Source organism: Schistocerca piceifrons, chromosome 7 (genome assembly GCF_021461385.2).
Source record: "Schistocerca piceifrons isolate TAMUIC-IGC-003096 chromosome 7, iqSchPice1.1, whole genome shotgun sequence".
NCBI classification, from domain to species: domain Eukaryota; kingdom Metazoa; phylum Arthropoda; class Insecta; order Orthoptera; family Acrididae; genus Schistocerca; species Schistocerca piceifrons.
In genome coordinates this window covers 516,620,403-516,644,570 of record NC_060144.1, presented here as the reverse complement: position 1 = coordinate 516,644,570, position 24,168 = coordinate 516,620,403, and the positions used below count along the sequence as shown (strand labels likewise).

General features: G+C 39.9%; 1 protein-coding gene across 1 annotated transcript in view; it reads right to left on the bottom strand.

The window, feature by feature from the left end:
* The window catches only part of LOC124804592 (apoptosis inhibitor 5), a 92,183-nt gene extending 68,216 nt beyond the window's left edge, over positions 1-23,967 (bottom strand). The window contains exons 1-3 of the mRNA XM_047264783.1: positions 23,699-23,967; positions 20,824-20,985; positions 2,931-3,096 (exon numbers count right to left, since the gene is read on the bottom strand). Of these exons, the coding sequence (XP_047120739.1) occupies positions 2,931-3,096; positions 20,824-20,985; positions 23,699-23,773 (403 nt within the window). The 5' untranslated portion in view covers positions 23,774-23,967. The remainder of the gene's footprint in view (positions 1-2,930; positions 3,097-20,823; positions 20,986-23,698) is intronic.
* Between the last annotated feature and the right edge of the window lie 201 nt (positions 23,968-24,168).

Here is a 24,168-nt window from a genome sequence, read left to right as displayed (position 1 = left end):
ATAAAATTGTAGCGAAATGCTGGAAGATCTGCAGCGGACAGGCACTTGGTGCAGGTAGTGGCAACTGACCCTTAACATACACAAATGTAATGTATTGTGAATACATAGAAAGAAGGATCCTTTATTGTATGATTATATGATAGTGGAACAAACACTGGTAGCAGTTACTTCTGTAAAATATCTGGGAGTATGCACGCGGAACAATTTGAAGTGGAATGATTATATAAAATTAATTGTTGGTAAGGCGGGTACCAAGTTGAGATTCACTGGGAGAGTCCTTATAAAATGTAGTCCGTCAACAATGGAGGTGGCTTACAAAACACTCGTTTGACCTATACTTGAGTATTGCTCATCAGTGTGGAATCCGTACCGGATCGAGTTGACGGAAGAGACAGAGAAGATCCAAAGAAGAGCGGCGCGTTTCGTCACAGGGCTATTTGGTAAGCGTGATAGCATTACGGAGATGTTTAGCAAACTCAAGTGGCAGACTCTGCAAGAGAGGCGCTCTGCATCGCGGTGTAGCTTGCTGTCCAGGTTTCGAGAGGGTGCGTTTCTGGATGAGGTATCGAATATATTGCTTTCCCCTACATATACCTCCCGAGGAGATCACAAATGTAAAATTAGAAAGATTTGAGCGTGCACGGAGGCTTTCCGGCAGTCATTCTTCCCGCAAACCATACGCGACTGGAACAGAAAAGGGAGGTAATGACAGTGGCACGTAAAGTACCCTCCGCCACACACCGTTAGGTGGCTTGTGGAGTATAGATGTAGATATAGAGGGGGCTGAAAATCACAGAGGGAGACCTAGAGATGAATACAGTAAGCAGATTCAAAAGCATGTAGGATGCAGTACCTATTTATAGATGAAGAGGCTTGCACAGGATAGAATAGCATGGAGAGCTGCATCAAACAGTCTTCTGACTAAAGATCACAATATCAACAATATTACTGTCGCATGGGGAAACATCATGGAATAAAAACAACTCCAACAAAAATTTTACCAGTACATGGCACTGTTAAGTGTCAGAATATGCACACCAAGAGACACACGGCACACAGTTATACCTTCCATGAAGGATTGCACACTGCTGGCAAATTGGTCCAATGTCTGCTAAGAGTCTGGAGAAAAGATTATAAAATTCAAAATGACAAGTTCTCTTAAGTGCAATGCGGCAGAGGGAGGAAAGTAGTTGATCCGGTGTCTGTCAAAGATGTGGTCATAGCATTGCATGAGGGGTCAAGTAGTGGTGTGCAAACTTGCAATGGACGGGCAATAGACGGAATGTTGGACATCCCTGCAAGGACAGAGCATAAAATTCTACAAAACATCCTGCATTGCTATCCATACAATATCACCCATATTCAGAAGTTGCTTCCTGCTGACCTGCTAGCAAGAAAAACGTTCACTCTGGGATTTCTTGCTCACATGGAAGTTGACAATGAATGGCAATGGAACATTCTGTGGACGGACGAAGCCCACTTCTATCCTCAAGGACAAGCCAATACACAAAATTGCAGAATATGGGTAACGGAAAATCTGCATGCACATCAACCAGTACCACTTCATCCTACAAAGGTGACTGTGTTGCGTCATTGGCTTGCATCATCAAAGGGCCGTATTTTTTTTGAGATGAGCTCTGCGGGTCTTGTTACCTGTACCATCACTGGTAAACACTATAATAGATTTTTCTGTGCGCCAATGTCATTCTAACCCTCCAACAGTGTGGCTGTGTGGGTAGGATCACTTTTATGCAAGATGACAGTGCCATCTATTGGTAAAATTTTTGTTCTTTTTTTCCATGACATTTCCTCCTGTGTCATTAATATGCTCTTCAAATTTGATATTCTGAGCAATGGTTCTCTTTCTACAGTGTTCTGAAACTGAAACTTTAATATTGACACCCCATACATCATCCATGTTTTTTCTTATTTTTTCTTTATCACACACACACACACACACACAATATTTAGAATGGTTGTAAACATATCATTTACACCACAATGTGCTACCACACTGAAATGAGGTATCATTCCAAATACCAAATTAATATGTGACACACAACATCTTGCCACCAGACAGCTTTCCTGGCATGTGCTGCTTACATGGGTGAAGTTATATGAAAATGATGATATGCAGTTACTTATGTTGTTCTTTGAAATTTATTCATAACTTTACCCAGTAGACCACAAACAAAATATGCTATGCCAGACAAGTCATCTGGCTGTAGGTACTAAATACCATCTCGCAAAGCTGGGATGGGTTGCAAGTTACCAACAAATGGCAGTCAATGGAAATGTACTAAGTTTTGTCACATAGACACAAACAGATGGTCATGTCTCTTGCGAGAGTTATAAAATGGTGCCAGGATACTCTAAACACAAGATGAGGTTTTCAGCTGGGAAAAATATGTTAACAGCTTATGATAACGGCTGTCTGTGTATTGCACATAGTAATTGTTGGTAATCTTTGGTCAGAGCATCTGGTGCTCCTATTCTCACAGAGTGACTATCATTTATTGCCAAAGTTTAAGGAATACAAAGGTGAAAAAGTATTTTTCTGACAGTGAAGATATTAAAAAGAGGCAGTGATAAAGTGGATGACGGAACAAAATATGAATTTGGGATAAGCAAAAAATGTATGGGCATTAGTGATTATTACATGGGAAAGCAATTGAAGGTATATTCTTGAGATTCATCATATTAAAATAAAAAAATGGTGTCTCAGAAAATTTACTTTGTTTTGCATCATTATTTTCCAGGTAATTCTAATACAAAGTTTTGCTGCATCTCTGAGAGGTAGTAGATACCACTTGAAATACTAAAAAATGAAGGCAGGTATAAGCAAAATATGGAAATAAGCATACTAGCTATTCTTTCAATCATTCAGTAACTTAACAGTAAACAGATAATATGAACCAAAGTCTCCTTACCTTTAGCGTCCATTTTAAAAAGTGTCATCAGTGAGTTATGAACCACGCTAAGTTCTGTAGGATCTCCAACTTGCAGCAATTGAGCCAGAATGTCTGCTATTTTCCTTGTGTGCTTGTTGTTATCCTTACACAAATTTGGTAGGTCTTTTACAGCTTGTTTTCGTATCTGCGGAAAGAAAGCGATTTGTTCGGCCATTTACAATACACACACTAAAGCTGCTCATTGGGCAGTTTTCATATGTGACATTGCCCCAAAGCCAAGCCTCAAACAAAATTTACAAAAACCCTCAATAAAGTCATAAAACAGTAAAACTTCTAAGAACAATGACTAACTGCCATGAATTATGTACTTCTTTCTTCCATGGAATCTTGTACATAATATTCTGTACTTTGACTGATGCTCCATTCTAGTTCCAAGTCCAGGTTTCTGCTACTATTTTTAAACAGTGTTAAAACTGAAATTAAACACGTTTCTTATAGAACTATCCTAGCCACAATTACATGAGCGTCAGATAAGGTAAACATCAAGAAGGCTCTACAAAGGTGATTCAATGAATAAGTAGCAAAAGCCAGAATACTGCAAGATGTTTTAAATTTCATATTCATGTGGTTCTAGAAGACGGAAGCACATTTCATTTGAAAGACAACAAGTGTTCCAATGCTCTGGGACAATGAACCGCAGCCAGTGTAAGACAGCAGGTGCATTAATGGAGTATATATGATTAAGACAGTACGCAGCTGTGCAATTTTTGCTGTCAATGGTATCGTCCAAGAGATGTTCAACACGCAATGCATCCTGTATCTGCTGATAGTTTGTATTTCACAGAAAGTTAAGTTCAATTCACTAGAGTAATCAGCAAAAGATGAGAAAGACTGGTGGTCCTGTGTAATTTTCTTCTGATGTCCCGCTGCAATGAGTCAGGAACAATCTGTGAAGATCATTTACATTATTATCTCAGTTGCAACAGTGAAAGCCACATTCCTACTGCACCATTTGTGATGAAGCAAGCTGGGATATTTTTATTTCTCATCTCGTTTTGCCATCTGCCCCCTAAAAATTCATTTTTTTCCTTTTTGAATTAAGTACCATTAACATACATGAATACAATCTTCATTTGGCCCTCAGTTTTAAAGACGATAACACCAGATCTGATTCTATGCTTAGTTTTATGTATGTAATTGATTTTCTAATTTATTTTGAATATTTCTAGTTAGCATCTTTCATTATAGGGCAAAATCAGTAATTGTAAGCGTAGGCTTCCGCGGCCGTTGTCTTCTTCAATAAAATTCATCAGGGTATCAGACCACATCGTCATAATTTAAAATGCGCCAACGTTTCGGCCAGCGTTGCAGCTAGCCTTCATCAGGGCCTTACGTTAACTACTAAATGAACACACTTGGTTCCTTAAATAGCTGCACAAGAAAACCATGTCGTTACTTGATTGGCTGTAAAAGGTGGAGGAGGAGGGGTGAAAGGTATGCTTTATTGGTGTTTCCTTTATTACCTGTCATTGGCTGAAATAGCTGTTTTCTATTGGTCTTTATATTAATCCACCCCATTGGAGGAGACGGACGAATAGCGAACAGGTGATGGCTGTGACGTCACACTGTTTCCATGCTGTCCAGAAGCCGGCTGCGGCGTGCCATTGCTTTGTGTGCTCGCGACCACTGCTGCGGCTCTCCGCGTGTCTGCATGGGCCGCCACGGCTCTGCCGCCGCTCCGTAGCCCTGCTATTGCAGGCAGCCAAGACCTCGGAAGCTTGTACCCGTCCTCTCTATTCATGTTGGCGGGTCTTTTGGCTATTTCTATCGCCTCTCTAATCTTTCTTTTGAAAGTGAGAGGCTGTTTTGCCAGGACGCGGGCTTCTTGAAAAGTATTGGTTTCCCGCACTCGTCTCGATGTTCCGCCACTGCTGACTTAGTGTGTTGCTTCAGGCGGATATATCTTTCATGTTCCGAAAGCCTTCTGCTAATCGGACGTCCCGTCTCACCTATGTAGACTAATCCACACGCACAACCAATTTCATACACGCCAGCTGTGTGTAGTTTGTCAACTGCATCCTTGGTAGAACCGAGCATGTCTGAAATTTTGTTTCTGCTTCGGAAAATTGGTTTGATGTCGGCTTTTCGTAGAATTTTGCCAATACGTTCGGTGACCCCTTGTACATATGGTAACACAGCAATGCTCTGTGCCTCCTTCTCCTCTTCCCTATTAGTCTTCTCCCTTGTCGACATGGTGCTGTCTATCATCTGCTTCCCATAGCTATGTCGATGATACTTTCGTCATCTGGCCCCAAGGAGAAGAGGAGTTACAGAACTTCCACAAGCACCTTAACCAACAGCATAGGAAAATTCAGTTTGCAATGGAAACAGAGAAGAATGGGGTGCTGCCTTTTCTCGACGTGGAAGTTTATCGAAAACCTGATGGTAAACTTGGCCACAAAGTGTACAGGAAACCAACCAATACGGACAGGTACCTTCACGCCTCCTCCCACCATCACCCCACGCAGACGAAGTCCACCCTGCACACGCTAACGAAGAGAGCGTACATGATAAGCGACGAAGAACATCTGAAGACAGAACTTGAATGCCTCAGGTCCATCTTCGGAACTAATGGCTATGGGAAGCAGATGATAGACAGCACTATGTCGACAAGGGAGAAGACTAATAGGGAAGAGGAGAAGGAGGCACAGAGCATTGCTGTGTTACCATATGTACAAGGGGTCACCGAACGTATTGGCAAAATTCTACGAAAAGCCGACATCAAACCAATTTTCCGAAGTAGAAACAAAATTTCAGACATGCTCGGTTCTACCAAGGATGCAGTTGACAAACTACACACAGCTGGCGTGTATGAAATTGGTTGTGCGTGTGGATTAGTCTACATAGGTGAGACGGGACGTCCGATTAGCAGAAGGCTCTCGGAACATGAAAGATATATCCGCCTGAAACAACACACTAAGTCAGCAGTGGCGGAACATCGAGACGAGTGCGGAAAACCAATACTTTTCAACAAGCCCGCGTCCTGGCGAAACAGCCTCTCACTTTCAAAAGAAAGATTAGAGAGGCGATAGAAATAGCCAAAAGACCCGCCAACATGAATAGAGAGGACGGGTACAAGCTTCCGAGGTCTTGGCTGCCTGCAATAGCAGGGCTACGGAGCGGCGGCAGAGCCGTGGCGGCCCATGCAGACACGCGGAGTGCCGCAGCAGTGGTCGCGAGCACACAAAGCAATGGCACGCCGCAGCCGGCTTCTGGACAGCATGGAAACAGTGTGACGTCACAGCCATCACCTGTTCGCTATTCGTCCGTCTCCTCCAATGGGGTAGATTAATATAAAGACCAATAGAAAACAGCTATTTCAGCCAATGACAGATAATAAAGGAAACACCAATAAAGCATACCTTTCACCCCTCCTCCTCCACCTTTTACAGCCAATCAAGTAACGACATGGTTTTCTCGTGCAGCTATTTAAGGAACCAAGTGTGTTCATTTAGTAGTTAACGTAAGGCCCTGATGAAGGCTAGCTGCAACGCTGGCCGAAACGTTGGCGCATTTTAAATTATGACGATGCGGTCTGATACCCTGAAGAATTTTATTGAAGAAAATCAGTAATTGTTTCGTAGCTTAAATTCTGTTGTTGAACAAATATAAATTCTACAATAATTACAAACATTTGGAAGACGAAATACTAGCAGTCTTTAAGTATTTATTTGGCTCTATTTGAAAACATGTTAGCAAAACCAGCCCTTTATTAATTCCAAAGTAATCAACAGTTTTGTCAAAAGTATTGTTTGTGTAACTATATATGTTAATTAATATAATAGAGGGAAACATTCCACGGGGCAAAAATTTATCAAAAAACAAAGATGGTGTGACTTACCAAATGAAAGCGCTGGCAGGTCGAAAGACACACAAACAAACACAAACATACACACAAAATTCAAGCTTTCGCAACAAACTGTTGCCTCATCAGGAAAGAGGGAAGGAGAGGGAAAGACGAAAGGATGTGGGTTTTAAGGGAGAGGGTAAGGAGTCATTCCAATCCCGGGAGCGGAAAGACTTACCGTAGGGGGGAAAAAGGACGGGTATACACTCGCGCGCGCACGCACACACACACACACACACACACACACACACACACACATACAGACACAAGCAGACATATTGTCTTTAAATATGTCTGCTTGTGTCTGTATATGCGTGGATGTGTGTGTGTGTGTGTGTGTGTGTGTGTGTGTGTGTGTGTGCGCGTGTGCGTGCGAGTGTATACCCGTCCTTTTTTCCCCCTAAGGTAAGTCTTTCCACTCCCGGGATTGGAATGACTCCTTACCCTCTCCCTTAAGACCCACATCCTTTCGTCTTTCCCTCTCCTTCCCTCTTTCCTGATGAGGCAACAGTTTGTTGCGAAAGCTTGAATTTTGTGTGTATGTTTGTGTGTCTTTCGACCTGCCAGCACTTTCGTTTGGTAAGTCACATCATCTTTGTTTTTTATATATATATGTTAATTTCTTGATTTAAACAAATAATTCAGTTTAACCCTTGTAGTAGAAGAAACTGTTAAAAAGACAATTTTTCGATGTAGTCAGTTAATTTAATGAGTTAAGTTTTAATTGTAATTTCTGTAAATTTAACTTCGAACAATGAGTAGTTTCAGCACATATTTTTGTGAGGATACATAAAGGCCCCGATTTTTGGTCACAAAATGGATGAGTTTCAGATGAGAAATCTGTGTTGGTTAGCACAACAACAACAACAACGCTTCAAGGTAACTGTGAAATAAGTGTTACACAATTAGGCTGTGTGTTAAAACAGTGACAGTGTCTGCTCCATATGTACCTTTCTATCCTTCAAGACTGTGAACTTTGTGGTTAGGTTTCTACTGCTTGTAGATGTTCAATAGTAAAATATTGTAGCAGTATGCAGATGTTTGCTTGAAAACTATTAATGAGGCTTATCAAAAGTTAAACAATAGTGCACTGGCCATATTAAATGTGTATATGGGGGGTTGTGAAAAGCAAAAGTAAACTTCTGTGAAATGAAAATGTGAGTCTGTCGGTTACATCATTCTAAGTTGTCAGTGTTTACCTCAAACCCCATTTTTCAGCCAGTGTAGCAATGCAGTAGGTCTATACCGGGGACAACATAAAAAGAAACTGCTACACATTCTGTAGGAATCTTAACAAGCAGTACACAGGAGAAGAGTTGCACTCCTGACAATGTGTGTGATTCTTCTGGATGAAAATGCTTGCCCTCACCCACAAAAGCAAACAAAAGAATTATTGCAATCATTTCACTGGGAACATTCAGAGCAACAATGTTACATCATCAAATTAAACCTACATGTGTGGGCTCATTAAAAAACCATGTTAATAGGAAGCACTTTGAATACGGTGAGGTCATAGTTCAAGAGGTCACTCACTGGATAATGCAGATGTCAAACAAAATCATTTCTTACAGAATTATCCTTAACTCAGTATCATCCTAATTACAGTTACTAATAGTGTCACACAAAAGAAATACTGAAGTGTGACTTCTGAAGGATGTAATAGACTGGATGTAAATTCTATTTCACAAGACTTCAAACAATTAAGAAATAGATTGAAGGGTGTTTAAGTAAATTATTTCATTGACAGAGGACATAAATAATAGGGCAAAGAATCTTCAGCTAGGATTCTCAGTGATCTATTGACAGCATTTGATCTAAGTTCTAATGAGATATTAGCACAACATGTCTCTGGTTTAGCCCCTTTTTAAGAAATGAAATGCATAAAGTTACACAAGAATGTCATCCCAGACTGGAAAAAATCAAACATATCCTCTGCCAAGGATTTGGCCATCTATCATTGTGCTCAGAAATTAGGAACATGCCATTCACAACCCTTCTCACACGTCCTGAAGCGGCATTCCTCTGCCCCCCCCCTTCCAAACTAATCAATATTCCACTCCATCTCTATGCTACAATCACTCCCAATGTTTGCCAATGGGTCATATCACTCAGAACGTCGAAGTGCAACACCTGTCAGGCTCACCCACTTAGCACATCCTCCTCCAGTTGGTTGACTGGGGCCTTAAGGGACTAAACAGCGAGGTTGTCAGTTCCTAGATCCAGGGGAATTCATCCACTGTTGGTGATGTCTGCCAAGTCTGAATTCTGGTGATGAAACTACATATGAGCAGTAAAACAAGGGAATAACCAGGAATGACAAATAAATTACAGAGAAGTATTTGGATTGGGCTGATAAGTAGGTCAGAGTGGACAATGGGTCTCCCATGACTCGTCCAATGGTGAGAAAAACCCCAATCCGCATTGAGCCCTGATAACCTGATGAAGGGCGAGGACAGCAACAAAGCAAAGAATTTCTTCTAGTTGGCAGATTCGTAACCATTAAAAGTAAGAAGGCTAAAAATATAATGGACTTCAGTTGTACTGTCAACTATAAAAAGAAGAGGAGATAAATAGGTAATGCAGCAAGCAGGTATTACCGAGAGTCAGCATGCGACAGGTGTCATCCCAGTCAAAGCTGTCCAATCCCTGCTCCTGAAGGTAAGCCATATCTAAAAGCAATTGCAACAGAGAAAAAGTGGGATAAAAAAGTGAGCTCGTCAAAGATGTAAGATCAGGGGTCCCTCAGACCCAGCCTGCAGCCACCACACCCCTGCCCCTAAGGTAGTTTAAAACCTTACATCTCAGAATAACAACCACCTTCACCGAAAACTGAAAACCAATTCAACTGTCCACGAACTGTATGTCAATGTTACATGCAAGGAATCTGAAAGGCCATTATTAGCATGGTGGGCCAAAAGGAGGGAGCATTTCGCAAGGATATGAGCTACTATCTGTAGAGTGACACAGCCATAGTGTAGGAGTAGCCAATTACTTACACACACACACACACACACACACACACACACACACACACACAAAAACCCAAACCCTATTGATTAGCCCAGTGTGGCCAATATGGAGGCAACATAGTATGATGGATTCCTTCCATGCAGAAGGGGAGAGCTACATGCAGCAGCAGTTTTGATGGTGTGGAATGTATTAGAGGGGGCAGTAGCCAACCAGATGTCATTCCGTTTTTGAATAAGCAGAGGTTTTATTTGCACCCGCAAACCTTCACCTGGGATCGTCAAAACTAATGGAGGTAGAATAATCGCTCCTCTTGCCAAATGGTTGGCCATTTTATTCCCTAGGATACCGACATGCAAAAAGGATGGAATATACATGGCCTGATCAGAAAACTGTCGAACAGTGACTGTGTAGCACATCAAAGGGTGGTACGACAGGGATTGAATAGGGAAGATTCCTGCTTCAGCAAGAGACTTTCTGCAGGACTATAGCAGAAACTTGATTATCCCATCTTTGGTTTCCTGGCTTCTTGGATTATCCGACAATCCGTCTGCAGCCCATACAGAACAGTGTGCCATCATTATCAATCGATTTTACTCCTGTCACAACAGGTGTCCACACATCTCACAAATACTCAGATGAAAGACTACTGTACCGCCAGACTGCACAAAAAAGGGCAGCTCGTTTTGTATTATCATGAAGTAGGGGAGAGAGTGCCACAGACATGATACGTGAATTGGACTGGCAATCACTAAAACAAAGGCATTTTTCATTGCTCATGAAATTTCAATCACCAGTTTTCTCCTCCGATTGTGAAAACATTCTGTTGGCACCCACCTACATGGGGAGAAATGATCATCACGATAAAATAAGAGACATCAGGGGTCGCACAGAAAAATTTAAGTGCTCGTTTTTCCCACGTGCTGTTCGAAAGTGGAACGGTCGAGAGACAGCTTGAAGGTGGTTCACTGAACCCTCCGCCAGGCACTTTATTGTGAATAGCAGAGTAATCACGTAGATGTAGATGTTTGCTTTACTGTACTCTTTAATATGTTGTTTTATACACATGCTTTTTAAGTTCATTACTGTATTCATTTCAATTTTAAATTTGCAGTGTAGTTTCATACAGTTTATTAAGTTGTGATTCAGAAGCGTAAGGAATTCTGAAAGACTAAAAAAGGCTACAAGTCAGACAAGGACATGTGATGTGTGCACAACTGAACAGAAACCACGTGTTCTGAAAAGATTTGACAAAGGTAACTCAGTTACTAAATTAGCCTTTGAAATGGATGCTGGAATGACAATCATTGAAGACTGGAAAGAGAACCAAAAAGTTCTTTAAGTTTTTTCCTTAACTGCAGGTGGTGAAAAGACTTACTTGAGTAAGAAAAAAATCAGAGTTAGGCAAGTTGCATCTCAATGTGGTTCACTTCAGACTACAATTATTTATCTTTTAATACTAAAATCTATTGTCAGAAAGATGGCTTAGCAATGGGCAATTCTTTAGCTGGGACAGTTGCAGAAATTTTTGTGAGCCACATTGAGGTGCAATTCCTGAAAAACATCCCTGATATCGCAAACAAAATCACATATTACAAGCGATATGTAGATGATACATTAGTGCTTTATAATGGTTCAAAAGTTGAAATTGAGAAGCTTGCTGAAAAATTAAACTCTATGCATCCGAAGTTACAATTTAAGGTTGAGCATGAAAATCAAAAGTCTATTAACTATCTAGATCTCACTATAATTAATTACAATGGGAAACATTGCTTCACCATATACAGAAAACCTACAACCACTGTTGTTATTATTATTGCCACATCATGTCATCCTGACAAATACAAAAAAGCATTTTTCAAGTCTATGATACACCGAATACTAAAATTACCGCTGGAAGCTAATGAGATCAAAAAGGAAATGATCATCTTAAAACAAATTGCGAAAACCAACTCTTTCGACACACGTCAGGTAGATATCATTTTTAATAAAGTGCAACAATCACAAAGTACTCCACTAACAGGTAATCAAAAATATATGAAGATGACATATATGGGAAACATATCAGATAGAATTACTAATTTATTCAAAAATTCTGGAATAACAATAGCATTCACAACTGACAATACTTTACAACAAAAATTAAGACATACCATAAGTAAAGATAATGAAAAATTTACCAGATCAGGAGTGTATAAGATCCAATGTAAAGACTGTGAGAAAATAAATATCAGCCAAACAGGTCGAAATTTTGCAGTAAGGTACAAAGAACATACGTCGGGTACCTCACGAACAAAATCTGTATTCGGCCCTCACATAACATTTAACAACCATGCTGAGGGGACAGTAGAGCAGAATCTACAAGTTCTTCATTACACAAATAAAGGCTTACTTGTGAAAATCTTAGAAGAAATCGAGATATATACTCATTTGAAAACCAAATCATCAATGCTGCTCAATGAACAATTAGATTTTGGCGAAAAATATTTTTACGACCTTTTCGACAAAATTTTACAGAGAAGATGCACCTACTCTTTTGTTTTAAAATATAAGATTAGTTATACCCATGGCAAAAGCTATGTATGAAAAATATGCTATACAACATATAAAATTTTCATTAAATTGAGATTGATTATAATAAAAACTATTAGATCAATGAGTTCTAAATATTTAATCGATGGTCTCATCAGTTATTCAGACATACATAATGCGGAACGTACTCTTGGCTGCTACCCTACTGTTATAAAGAATGTAACTATGAAAACTACAGTTAAAGCAAGACGATTCTGCAACATCCATCAAAGATGCAATTGTCAGGTAGGCGACTCGGTATAATCGATATATACCACAACTCCATGACTTTTACATCTTTGATTTAACCGACACTGTAATAGTATTAAAGTTGCCCATAGAGGGCACAGCTATTACACATCGTAGTTTACCGTTTTTATGTAAAATATAATAAGTTTTACACATACTAGCTATCTGTTAATCAGACATTTTAAATGAATCAATTTTATGTTATTAGTGTATTTTGCACTTTTATACTTTGACGATAGTGTCATATTATGAATGCTGACTGACAGTTGTGAAGTAGTGCAAGAGGAAGTAGGCGGAGCCCCTGCATATTTAAGCTCATGCTCAGCACTCATAGCCATCGATTGACTTCATAGCAGCTGAGGAGAGCTCCGCCTACCATCCTCCAAGGAAGCCATGGGTATAATAAGTTTTATTTTATCTTGTTAAAATTTTGTCATCATTAGACACTTTTCATTTTATTTTAAGATTGGTCTCTAGTACTTTCTAAAATTAATTCACATGTCTGAAGATGCAACAGTATATTTAAAATTAGGACGATTGTTGACACAGTTCTCCAGAAATGTGATAATATGCAAGCAGACATGTTCCAAAATTCTACAACAGACTGACGTCAGTCTTGTGCATCCATCTGAAGACCCTTCTCAAGAACAGGACTGACCTGCACTTTCTTCCCCAACACCAACAACACTTTGCTCCTTTAAGCAACCTATAGTGGACTGCCACTAGAAAAGTAGTGGTACCCAGCCAGGTTCCATGGGCTTTTTTTCTCTTGAGCAAAGTCACTTTTCTATCTCATGGACACTTATTTTGATATCTGTCATTTTGATGTTAGTGCGATGATTTAAATGAAGAATTACAGTGTAATCTTCCTCAGTGATTTTTTTAATATATATATATATAATAGAGGGAAACATTCCACGTAGGAAATATATATCTAAAAACAAAGATGATGTGACTTACCAAATGAAAGTGCTGGCAGGTCGACAGACACACAAACAAACACAAACATACACACAAAATTCAAGCATATATACAAGCCTGCTTGTGTCTGTATATGTGTGGATGGATATGTGTGTGTGTGTGTGCGCGAGTGTATACCCGTCCTTTTTTCCCCCTAAGGTAAGTCTTTCCGCTCCCGGGATTGGAATGACTCCTTACCCTCTCCCTTAAAACCCACATCCTTTCGTCTTTCCCTCTCCTTCCCTCTTTCCTGATGAGGCAACAGTTTGTTGCGAAAGCTTGAATTTTGTGTGTATGTTTGTGTGTCTGTCGACCTGCCAGCACTTTCATTTGGTAAGTCACATCATCTTTGTTTTTTATATATATATATATATATATATATATATGAGTTTAGTATTTTGACCTTATCCATGTCATCCTCCATTTAGGTGCCATTATGGTTACAAAGAGTTTGGACAGATGACTTTGAGCCATTTACTGACTTAGCAAAAGGCCAAACCATGCTAGGATTTTCTGTCAAGTCAACTATTTTAATTCCAATGTTAGCTTACAGGAGGTGTTACAGGGATTTATGTCACGCTAAGTGTGATTTCTTGGCTTGGAGGTTAAATGCCAGACTACATATCTTAAGTTCTGCAGTTGGATGCACAGTCAGCTCAAGGATTTTTAACTGTCACTTCTCTCTTCCTCCACCTCTCGCAATGTTTGTTACTGTGGAAAATGCAGAAATGCACAATGTTTTGGAGCACACATTAAACTTTTGGGCCCCTGTAAGTGGCAGGATATGTTAGTTTAAGGATTATAGGAAGACAAGGGTCTATTAGTTCACGGGTTAGAGAAAAGGCAAGAGTCTGTCACCTTGAATAGGTCCATTCCCAGCAAAGCACTGTGGTATTCAAGCCTACCTTTGGAATAATGACAGCTTTACTTTTTGTGAGCATGGGCAGCCATTTATAAACTTTTAACACGGTTTCTGGGAGTCCATTTGTGGCACTGGGTTTGCATAACAATACACTGCAACTATAACCTTGAATGTACGACTATTAAATGAAAGTGTATTTCATTGCTGTGATCAAACTAAAATTAATGAAAAATAAAATTACACATCAATATTCTTAAAAAAGCAGTGCATGGTTTTAAGTACAAAGAAATATGAAACTGTATGAATAATAGGTACCGAGAACAGAGAAGAAGACAACCTCAGATAATTATAACGCTCTCGGACTTTGTATCTACAGTGCACTCAAGGTATGTTTTAAACACCGAATGCTCCGATTTGGCTAACCATCATCACAGGTTGTCCAACTAAATCGTTTAGTCTAAAATGTGATCAATCCTAAACTTCTAATTTCTTTGTTGTAGTATGTCACACTCAAGTAAGAAAGATTTGTAACAGCTACCAGTTTTAATGTACTTGAAAATATTGATTTAGAACTACTGATGGATGTTAGTAAAATTACTCTATGAATTATGGAGATTGGAGAGACTTCACTATACTGAATTTAGGCCTCGTATGTGTTTGGCCCACAGCTTACGTACGTATTACACAGTGATATGTATTATTCTGCATCATGAAAGACTTGCGTGCACGAAAGGAACACTGACCTGGGCATTACAGTGTTTAACTAGAACAAGTATCAGTCTCATGCAAAGATCAATTAATGACCTATGCTCAAATGGACAATTTATTCATCATGTTCTGTAAATTCCCTCAATGAGGAAAACCTACACAGACAACAAGATACCCATAAATATAAGACACACGAATCACAGAAAATTAAAATGCATAGACAATAAAGTACCCAAATTTTGTAACACAATGTCATGGAACATGGTAAGTAAATAAAAAATAGTAATAATATATCTAAAAACAAAGATGATGTGACTTACCAAATGAAAGTGCTGGCAGGTCGACAGACACACAAACAAACACAAACATACACACAAAATTCAAGCTTTCGCAACAAACTGTTGCCTCATCAGGAAAGAGGGAAGGAGAGGGAAAGACGAAAGGATGTGGGTTTTAAGGGAGAGGGTAAGGAGTCATTCCAATCCCGGGACCGGAAAGACTTACCTTAGGGGGGAAAAAAAGGAAAAAAGGACGGGTATACACTCGCACACACACACATATCCATCCACACATATACAGACACAAGCAGACGTATAGTAATAATTTAGTCATCATGTTCTGTGAAGTCCATCAATGAGGAAACCTACATAGACATTGAGATACCCACAAATCTAAGACATACAAATCACAGAAAATTAACCTCTATTGAGAATAAAGTAGCACAAATTTTATAATACAATGTAATGGAACATGTTAAATAAATATAAATAGTAATAAACTTGTGCTACAATGCTTAATGCTATTCAGGCTTTAGTCAGCTAAATACAATCACATAAATTAGAAAGAAAACTGTTACTTCGAAAAAAGCTGATACCTTGCAAGTTATACAATACAGTTGCTGTTTGTCTGCTATCAGAAGGTTGGTTAGTTGGACTAAAAGAGAGGGAAAGGGACCAAACTACGAGGTCATCAGTCCCTTGTTCCGAATAAAACAAACGCGACTGACAACTCAAAACAGAATGAAAGGAAAAATCACAAGAATGATTAAGCGCAACAAACATATAAATGGACAAAAGGGGACAAGAAAACCACAGAAACGCAAGAAATGGGATGAAGAGATTAAAACTACAAAGCAGATTACCATGGCTGACTGACCATGAGAATAGAAAAGGAGAAGCCAGCCACTATGCAACATATTAAAACCTCCACCCTAGAAGCACTAGGGTGGAGGACACAGAGGGACAAGGGACATGTGCAAAAACTTAGATCAAATGATAAAACCCACTCTTATGAATAAAATGTAACACTAAATCAACCAATGAGGCGTTGTCAGATAAAATTAGCGGCAACGAGTCAGGTAACCCAAGATTGCGTCACTGGGCAGTCAAACCGGGCGCCGCACGACACTGAGGCGGGTCTTCACATTGCAGGAGATAACCGTGGGTCGCCCAAATGTGGCCAATGCGGAGCCGCCAGACGACAACTGATTCCCTGTAAGAGGCCTGCATGGAAGTCTTCCACAGATTCGTAGTCTCCTTAACGACACACAGTTTGTTGTGTGTACTGTTATGCCATTCCGTCTCCCGAAGCCGAAAAACCCTATGGTGTAAGTCAGAACACAGATCAGATTCAGAGATGCCCATCTCCAGAAGCAGTTTCCGCGAAGCCTGTTTGGTCAGCCTGTCAGCAATTTCGTTGCTTGGGATGCCGACATGTCCTGAGGTCCACACAAACACCACTGAATGACGGGACCGGTCCAGGGCATAGATACACTCCTGGATGGATGCTACGAAAGGATGGCAAGGGTAGCACTGGTCGATAGCTTGTAGGCTGCTGAAGGAGTCAGTACACAGACGAAACAATTACCTGGAGCACGAACGGGTATACTGAAGTGCACAAGAGATGGCCACCGGCTCTGCAGCGAATACACTGCAGCCATCGGGCAAGGAATGCTGTTCAAAATGGCCTCTGTGGACGTTGGCGAAGCCAACAAGACCATCAGCCATCAAGCCGTCAGTGTAAATCACTTCAGAGCCATGGAACATGTCAAGAATCTAGAGGAAGTGATAGTGGAGAGCGGCAGAAGTAACTGAGTCCTTAGGGTCATGCAAAGGTCCAGATGAATCTGCGGCCTAGGTGTACACCATGGAGGTGTATGCAGATGGACCTGGATGGGGGGTGGTAAAGGGAAGGACTCCAGTTCAGACAGAAGAGATCGCATGTGAACCACAATTGTTAGCCCTGACCTGGGTCGCCAATACAGGAGATGAACTGCTGCGGATGGAATAAGGAGATGGTAATTCAGATGCTCAGGAGAACTACAAATGTGTGCAACGTAACTGGTGAGCAGTTGTGCACATCTGATCTGCAATGGAGGGACACCGGCCTCCACCAGGACACTGGTCACCGGACTCGTTCTAAAAGCTCCCATCGCTAGGCGAACCCTGCAGTGGTGTGCACTGGGTCGAGTACACGCAACACTGACAGCGCTGCCGAACCATAAACCAGACTCCCATAGTCAAGGTGGGATTGAAGAAGGGATTTGCAGAGCTGCACCCCAGTTGGTGTTGCTCAATCAGCGGAGGGCATTGAGGTGCTGCCAGCACTTCCACTTAAGCAGAGGAAGGTGAGGTAGCAAATCACTAGAGCGTCACAAACCAGTCCTAAGAATCGATATGTCTCCACTACAGGGAGTGGATCATCATGAGGGTAAAGTTCTGGTTCCAGATGAACGGTACAACACCAACAGAAGTGCACAACACATGACTTAGCGGCCGAAAAATGGAAGCCGTGGGAGACACCCCATGACTGCACCTTGTGGATGGCTCCATGTAGGTGCTGCTTACCAACATCAGTCCTAGGGGAGCAGCACTCAATACACAAAATTGTGACTGAAGGCATTTTTTAACTCATACCTCGAGTGTATTGAGTACAGTCACATTTGAAGCTGCAAAATATGGACAAAATTAAATTGAATTTGCCCAGCCAGACACTGAAAGCAGTATACTGATACAGGCACCAAAGAATGTCTAGTGTGTGATTTTTGTTCTAATTATGTCAAAGTGAAGATCAAAAGCAAGTCTGCTGCAGACCAGATTAATTTTTGGTAGCAGTGGCAGAAATTGACAGTACAACAGTACCAGTACTTGTAACATCCATGGCAAAGTGTATCCAGAGATAATTTACAACCACAGAAAACAAAATTTACATTTCAGTCACCTCTTTTATAGGTGTGGGTTTAAAAATCTCGTATCTATTCACATCAGCTTATCTTTCAAAAAATATGAATACATCTGTTAAAATTAAAATGTCTTTCACAATACATTATAAAAATATATATTTAAAAATATCTTTACAAAACTTCAGTCAGAACAACCATTTTTTAAAATGTTTCTGTTGGGATAATACAGAAGGTAATATATTTTGGTTGCTTATCTACAGCATTTCATCAAATACTTGTGGTTGTTCTGTTCGTTTCATTGTATTTCTGCAATTAAATATTTCTAGAATTATTCATGCGTGTTTGCCTATGTAGTGAGTGATGTCATGGTCACCATACTGTTTGCACTTGAAATAGGGCGACCTCCTCCTTGATGATGTCATGGGTCAAAGCTGACAGGTGATACTGCGATCTTCAGCTCTGCTATTTAAACTACGTTCGAACTTAGCATTCTACACATACTAAACAACGCTAAAGGTTAATGTCATTTCTTTATATCCCACTAAGTTGGCACCTTACCAATCACATAAAGAATAAATCGCATTACAGAAGCGTCCCATTACATCCATCTGCTTTGACCCATCAAGTCACCAATATGACTGAAACGGCTACTTCCAGCGTATGTAAAATGATGACATTACCATCACGACATAGATATGTCAACAAACAAGAACAAAAATAAAAATGACACAGTAACATCTCACTCCAAAAATAAAATGAATCTAAAAGGACAACAGCAGAAAATTGTGGGTTTGGGTGGGGACACACTAAATAAACAAAAGAACACTGCACCATCCCAAAACATATAACACAAAAATATTTAATTAACAGCATTCCACTACACCAACAAAACCACACGAATCTGACACTTATGGCGGAAACAAAAACAAACACACACGCTTTCCACAAGAAGCCTAATGACACTAACAGGACAAGTGCGGGAAATGGGGTGTTTTGGGTGGGGGGCAAACTAAATATAAACAAATTTAGACACCTTGCGTAGCTACAACGTGTAAGTGAAGACAGCCATGCATGAATACCCACCCACCTCCCCAGGGGTCGTAACCCCTGCAACCCATAGAAGATAAAGATGCTTCAGTAGCTGATTAGTGCTTTTTGTCTTTAAAAAAAAAAAAAAAAAAAACCTCTCACGGGATAGAACGAACAGATCAGAAAGATAAATATAATAAACTAAAACAGAAATTCGAGGAAACAGATAATTAAAATAAGTAATAAGTGTTTTTAAATTTAAAAAAAAATCTCACGAGATAGAACGAACAGATCAGAAAAGTAAATAAAATAAGATAAAACAGAACTGGAGACAGCCACACTCAAACCAAACTCCACGCCATCATGACATCACACACGACAACACCCTTAAGTCACGGGTCAAAGCCGACGCGTGGGATCGGACGCTTCTGTCGACCCAAATCAACAACTATGACTCCAAAAGGTGGAATCAAAAACCCTAATACCCCATATTCACTACACTAATTAAAATGTAACCAACCTATTGCAAATAGGTAACACAAAAAACATCACAATTACTATAGAATAAAACCAAAACAAAAATTATTTACCGATCAAAGCCTCGGGCAATACCACCTACGTTGGCCACCCCCCACCCATGCGCCTCGACAACACCACGTATACATGCCCCTGGCTCAAGCTGCCGGAACTATCGTCAACCTTATGTTCTTTCCACAAATGTGACACCTAACTTATTCAGCAATAAGACCGAACACCTGCAGAAACTGTATGACAGATATGATATTATTACCCATCTCAGAGTGTATTGACACACACACACGAACTTCACTGACATAGCCAAACCTAACAAAAGAAAGCAATTAGAAAAATTGGACTCATTTCCACACAAGCACCAAACTAATCCAACCCATCAAAAATGCTGAACACAAAAACAACTTACTAAAAAACACTTCCACAACCTACATTACCACACCAACTACCAAAAACTCAAAACCACATTAGCACGAGGACAAGCAAAACTCAAATGAACCTAATACCACATATTAAATTCAGCATGTCAGCATCCACCACCAGAGGACACCATCAAATACAACACGACATCTACAAACACATGCCACAACCTTATTACATCATGAGTGGAATAGAACCCTTCCATGGACCCCAATAATTAATAAAATGGTACTGAATTATGGTAAAAGTTATGTATTGGACCCCAATTGCAGTTTTCAATATGATGCAGACATAAACATTAGGATTTGCTGCTGGTCAGTTTGTTACCACAGTCAGATTTTGTTTTCACATTCATTAACTTCGCCAGCTTACAACAAAATTGTCACCTTCCAAACTAACCTAGACCTCAGGCTGCACTACAGATCAGTTTGTCGTCACAACCAAGGTTTTAGGACGGGATCCAATTCGAAACTTTAGCTCATTTTTTTTTCTCCATTTATGCAGATGACTGATTAGGTATACTTACAGCAATGTCTTCATCTTCGCACAAATCAAGCTGTGCTTCAATCGCTTTGTCAGCTAGGGCTGGGAAGTGCTTGAAAAATCTTGCAATGAACTGCGAGGCCAATCTTTTTTCCTTTGGTGAACCTTTGACAGCTTTTAGGATTTCAAGGTATTCATTTTCATGCTGAAAGTGTTGTAGAAAGTCATGAAACTGAACAGTTATAGACACTAAAAACAAAAGTTTACAAACAGTTACAAGTTTTTTAAAGATCTTCAGATTGTACTAAACGGAAAGACAAAGCAGCGATAATTAAATGCTTCTCATGATCTTACACGGTTTTGTTGAAACCTCACATATCATACAATATTCTGAAGAAAATTCCACAAGAATGCACTCCGCAACAAAATTACAGCTAGCTGTAGGACCGAGTATATCTATGTAATTATGTGCCAAAGAGGAACACAGAGATTATTTAACACAGTGTTCCGTCCGCCCCGGTAGCTGAGTGGTCAGCGTGACAGACTGTCAATACTAAGGGCCCGGGTTCGATTCCCGGCTAGGTCGGAAATTTTCTCCGCTCAGGGACTGGGTGTTGTGTTGTCCTAATCATCATCATTTCATCCCCATCGACGCGCAGGTTGTCGAAGTGGCGTCAAATCGAAAGACCTGCACCAGGCGAACGGTCTACCCGACGGGAGGCCCTAGCCACACGACATTTCCAACACAGTGTTCCAAAGATGACAATCTGGAAGACCTACAAGATCTTAAAAAACATAATGATCACTCTAATGAGAAAGGCATACATGGATAAATGTGAGAACAAAACAGAAAGAAATGGCTGGAGAAACATTTCGAAAATCATCTTTGGCCAAATTATAACAAGTATTGAAACCTTTTCTTTTCATGTGCCAAAACTGCATCAAAGTTGCACTGTGTATAACTGCAGACTTGAAAATTTGAATAAGGGACTGAATAATTATAGGTATCTGTTTCCTTTATGGTAACCCGTAAACGAAGAGTAATTAGTAAAATATCTTAATGTAAGAAAAGCTGAAAAACTTTCAGTGCATGTATGAACTAACTGTCAATTGCAGAAATGAGGAGATACAAACTTTAATGTGCAGAAGAAAACAGAAATCTGAGGACACTTAATGCTATTACGATGGGGGGATGGTCTTGTGCAAAAGCAACGTCCTGTGGCAAAGAAACTTACAAACTATCATGTTAAACACATTTCCTTATGTTTATAAAAGACTTCTATCAGCACTTCTGATGATGTTTACAACATGTTGTCTGGGTCGACAGAAGCGTCCGATCCCACGCGTTGGCTTTGACCCGTGACGTAAGAGTGTTGTCGTGTGTGACGTCATGACGGCGCGGAGTTTGGTTTGAGTGTGGCTGTCTCCAGTTCTGTTTTATCTTATTTTATTTACTCTTCTGATCTGTTCGCTCTATCTCGTGAGATTTTTTTTTTAATTTAAAAACACTTATTACATATTTTAATTATCTGTTTCCTCGAATTTCTGTTTTAGTTTATTATATTTATCTTTCTGATCTGTTCATTCTATCCCGTGAGATTTATTTTTTTTTAAAAAAAGACAAAAAACACTAATCAGCTACTGAAGCATCTTTATCTTCTATGGGTTCCAGGGGTTACGACCCCTGGGGAGCTGGGTGGGTATTCATGCATGGCTGTCTTCACTTACACGTTGTAGCTACGCAAGGCGTCTAAATTTGTTTATATTTAGTTTGCCCCCCACCCAAAACACCCCAATTGCCGTGCTTGTCCTGTTAGTGTCATTAGGCTTCTTGTGGAAAGTGTGTGTGTTTGTTTTTGTTTCCGCCATATTTGTGACGTCATGGGTCAAAGCAGACGGGCGGGATCGGACGCTTCCGTATTTCCTGTTGTCTTTAATGAGCTCTTCAATGTGATAGCTACAATTACTTTTACCTAATGGTCCCAGATCAGTAACATGTACACAAAAACATAAGCTCACATTTCTCATATTGGCCTACTGCAATATAGCTTCACTAGCTACGATGCACGTTTCATTTCTTCAGCCCTTCACCATACTGTTTCTCTCTAACGATTTCGTCAGCGTACAACATAAGCCAATCAACAAGGGAAAAAAATACTCCTTACACATGAGCATCACTTTAAAATAACATTTAACTGTTTACTACCATACACCTATATCCACAGTAGATGCTGGCCTCAAAGTCACGTGTTTTACCCAACAAATAAAAAAGATACAGCAGGCCTAGTTTAACTACATCCTTCTCACATATAGCCAACGACTTGTCCCAACTAAGGATGAAATGCGACATTATGACACAGTGAAGAGCACAACTAAACAATGTTTAAAATTTGTCTAATTATAAGATTGTGGTGGCAAGACAGGCATAATTGATGATCATACAGATCGAAAATTGTTATACGATAAATGCAAAACTGTAGCGGTGGCTGACTTTTAAATTCTACAAATTTCAGTCAAAAATATTTTTTGTTTAAATGATCTGGGAAACAAATTATACTACTACTATACTGTTTATGTTTCATTCAGTGACCTGCTGCAATTTAATGACTGGAACACAACCAGTGGCATTGTTAATGTTGAATATTTGGTAATAACAGTTTTATACGACCGCAAAGGTTAAGCGCTCTACACATTGAATCCGCTTATAGCTACATACATACGGAGTGCAATGCTGGAAAAAAAAAAAACGAGAACTTGAATGGAGAAAGAGTTATCAAACAACAAATTTCAGGAATTCCAATTACTTCGGCGCATGCACATCTTTTGAGAACACTACACCTATTGCATGTTTAAGAAAGTATCAATGCACTTCTTGAAACCTTTAAATCCCTGCTATGGTTTATAAACGTCGCTCTCACCTCTCCAATCTTCTCTTTAGCGTCTGCCAAAATACCAAAATTTTTATAAAGTTTTTCTATGCTATCAGTAGCCATTGCACTTCAGCATACACCAAATCTACGTTGTAAATTATTTTTCTTCCGAAATAATCAAGTTTCGTAGAAAATAATAAACTGAGGCCACACTACACGAACACAGCTACACTTCCGTAAACAAACACCGTGAATTGCTCAGCATCAGCCCACAGCACACCGTTTCTCCACATTTAGAGGGAAAACACGAATACAGACATTCGATGGCAAAGAGCCAAATCTACTATCGATTTAAGTAGTGATCTCTGCTAGTGCACTAATCTCACTTTAAAAACATTGCATTATTTGATACTAGTAACATTATAGAGTAGCGAAAGTGGCCAAACAAATAAAAATAGAAAACTGAAACACAAAATATATATTTCACGCAACAAATCCTTAAACGTTTCACTTTAATT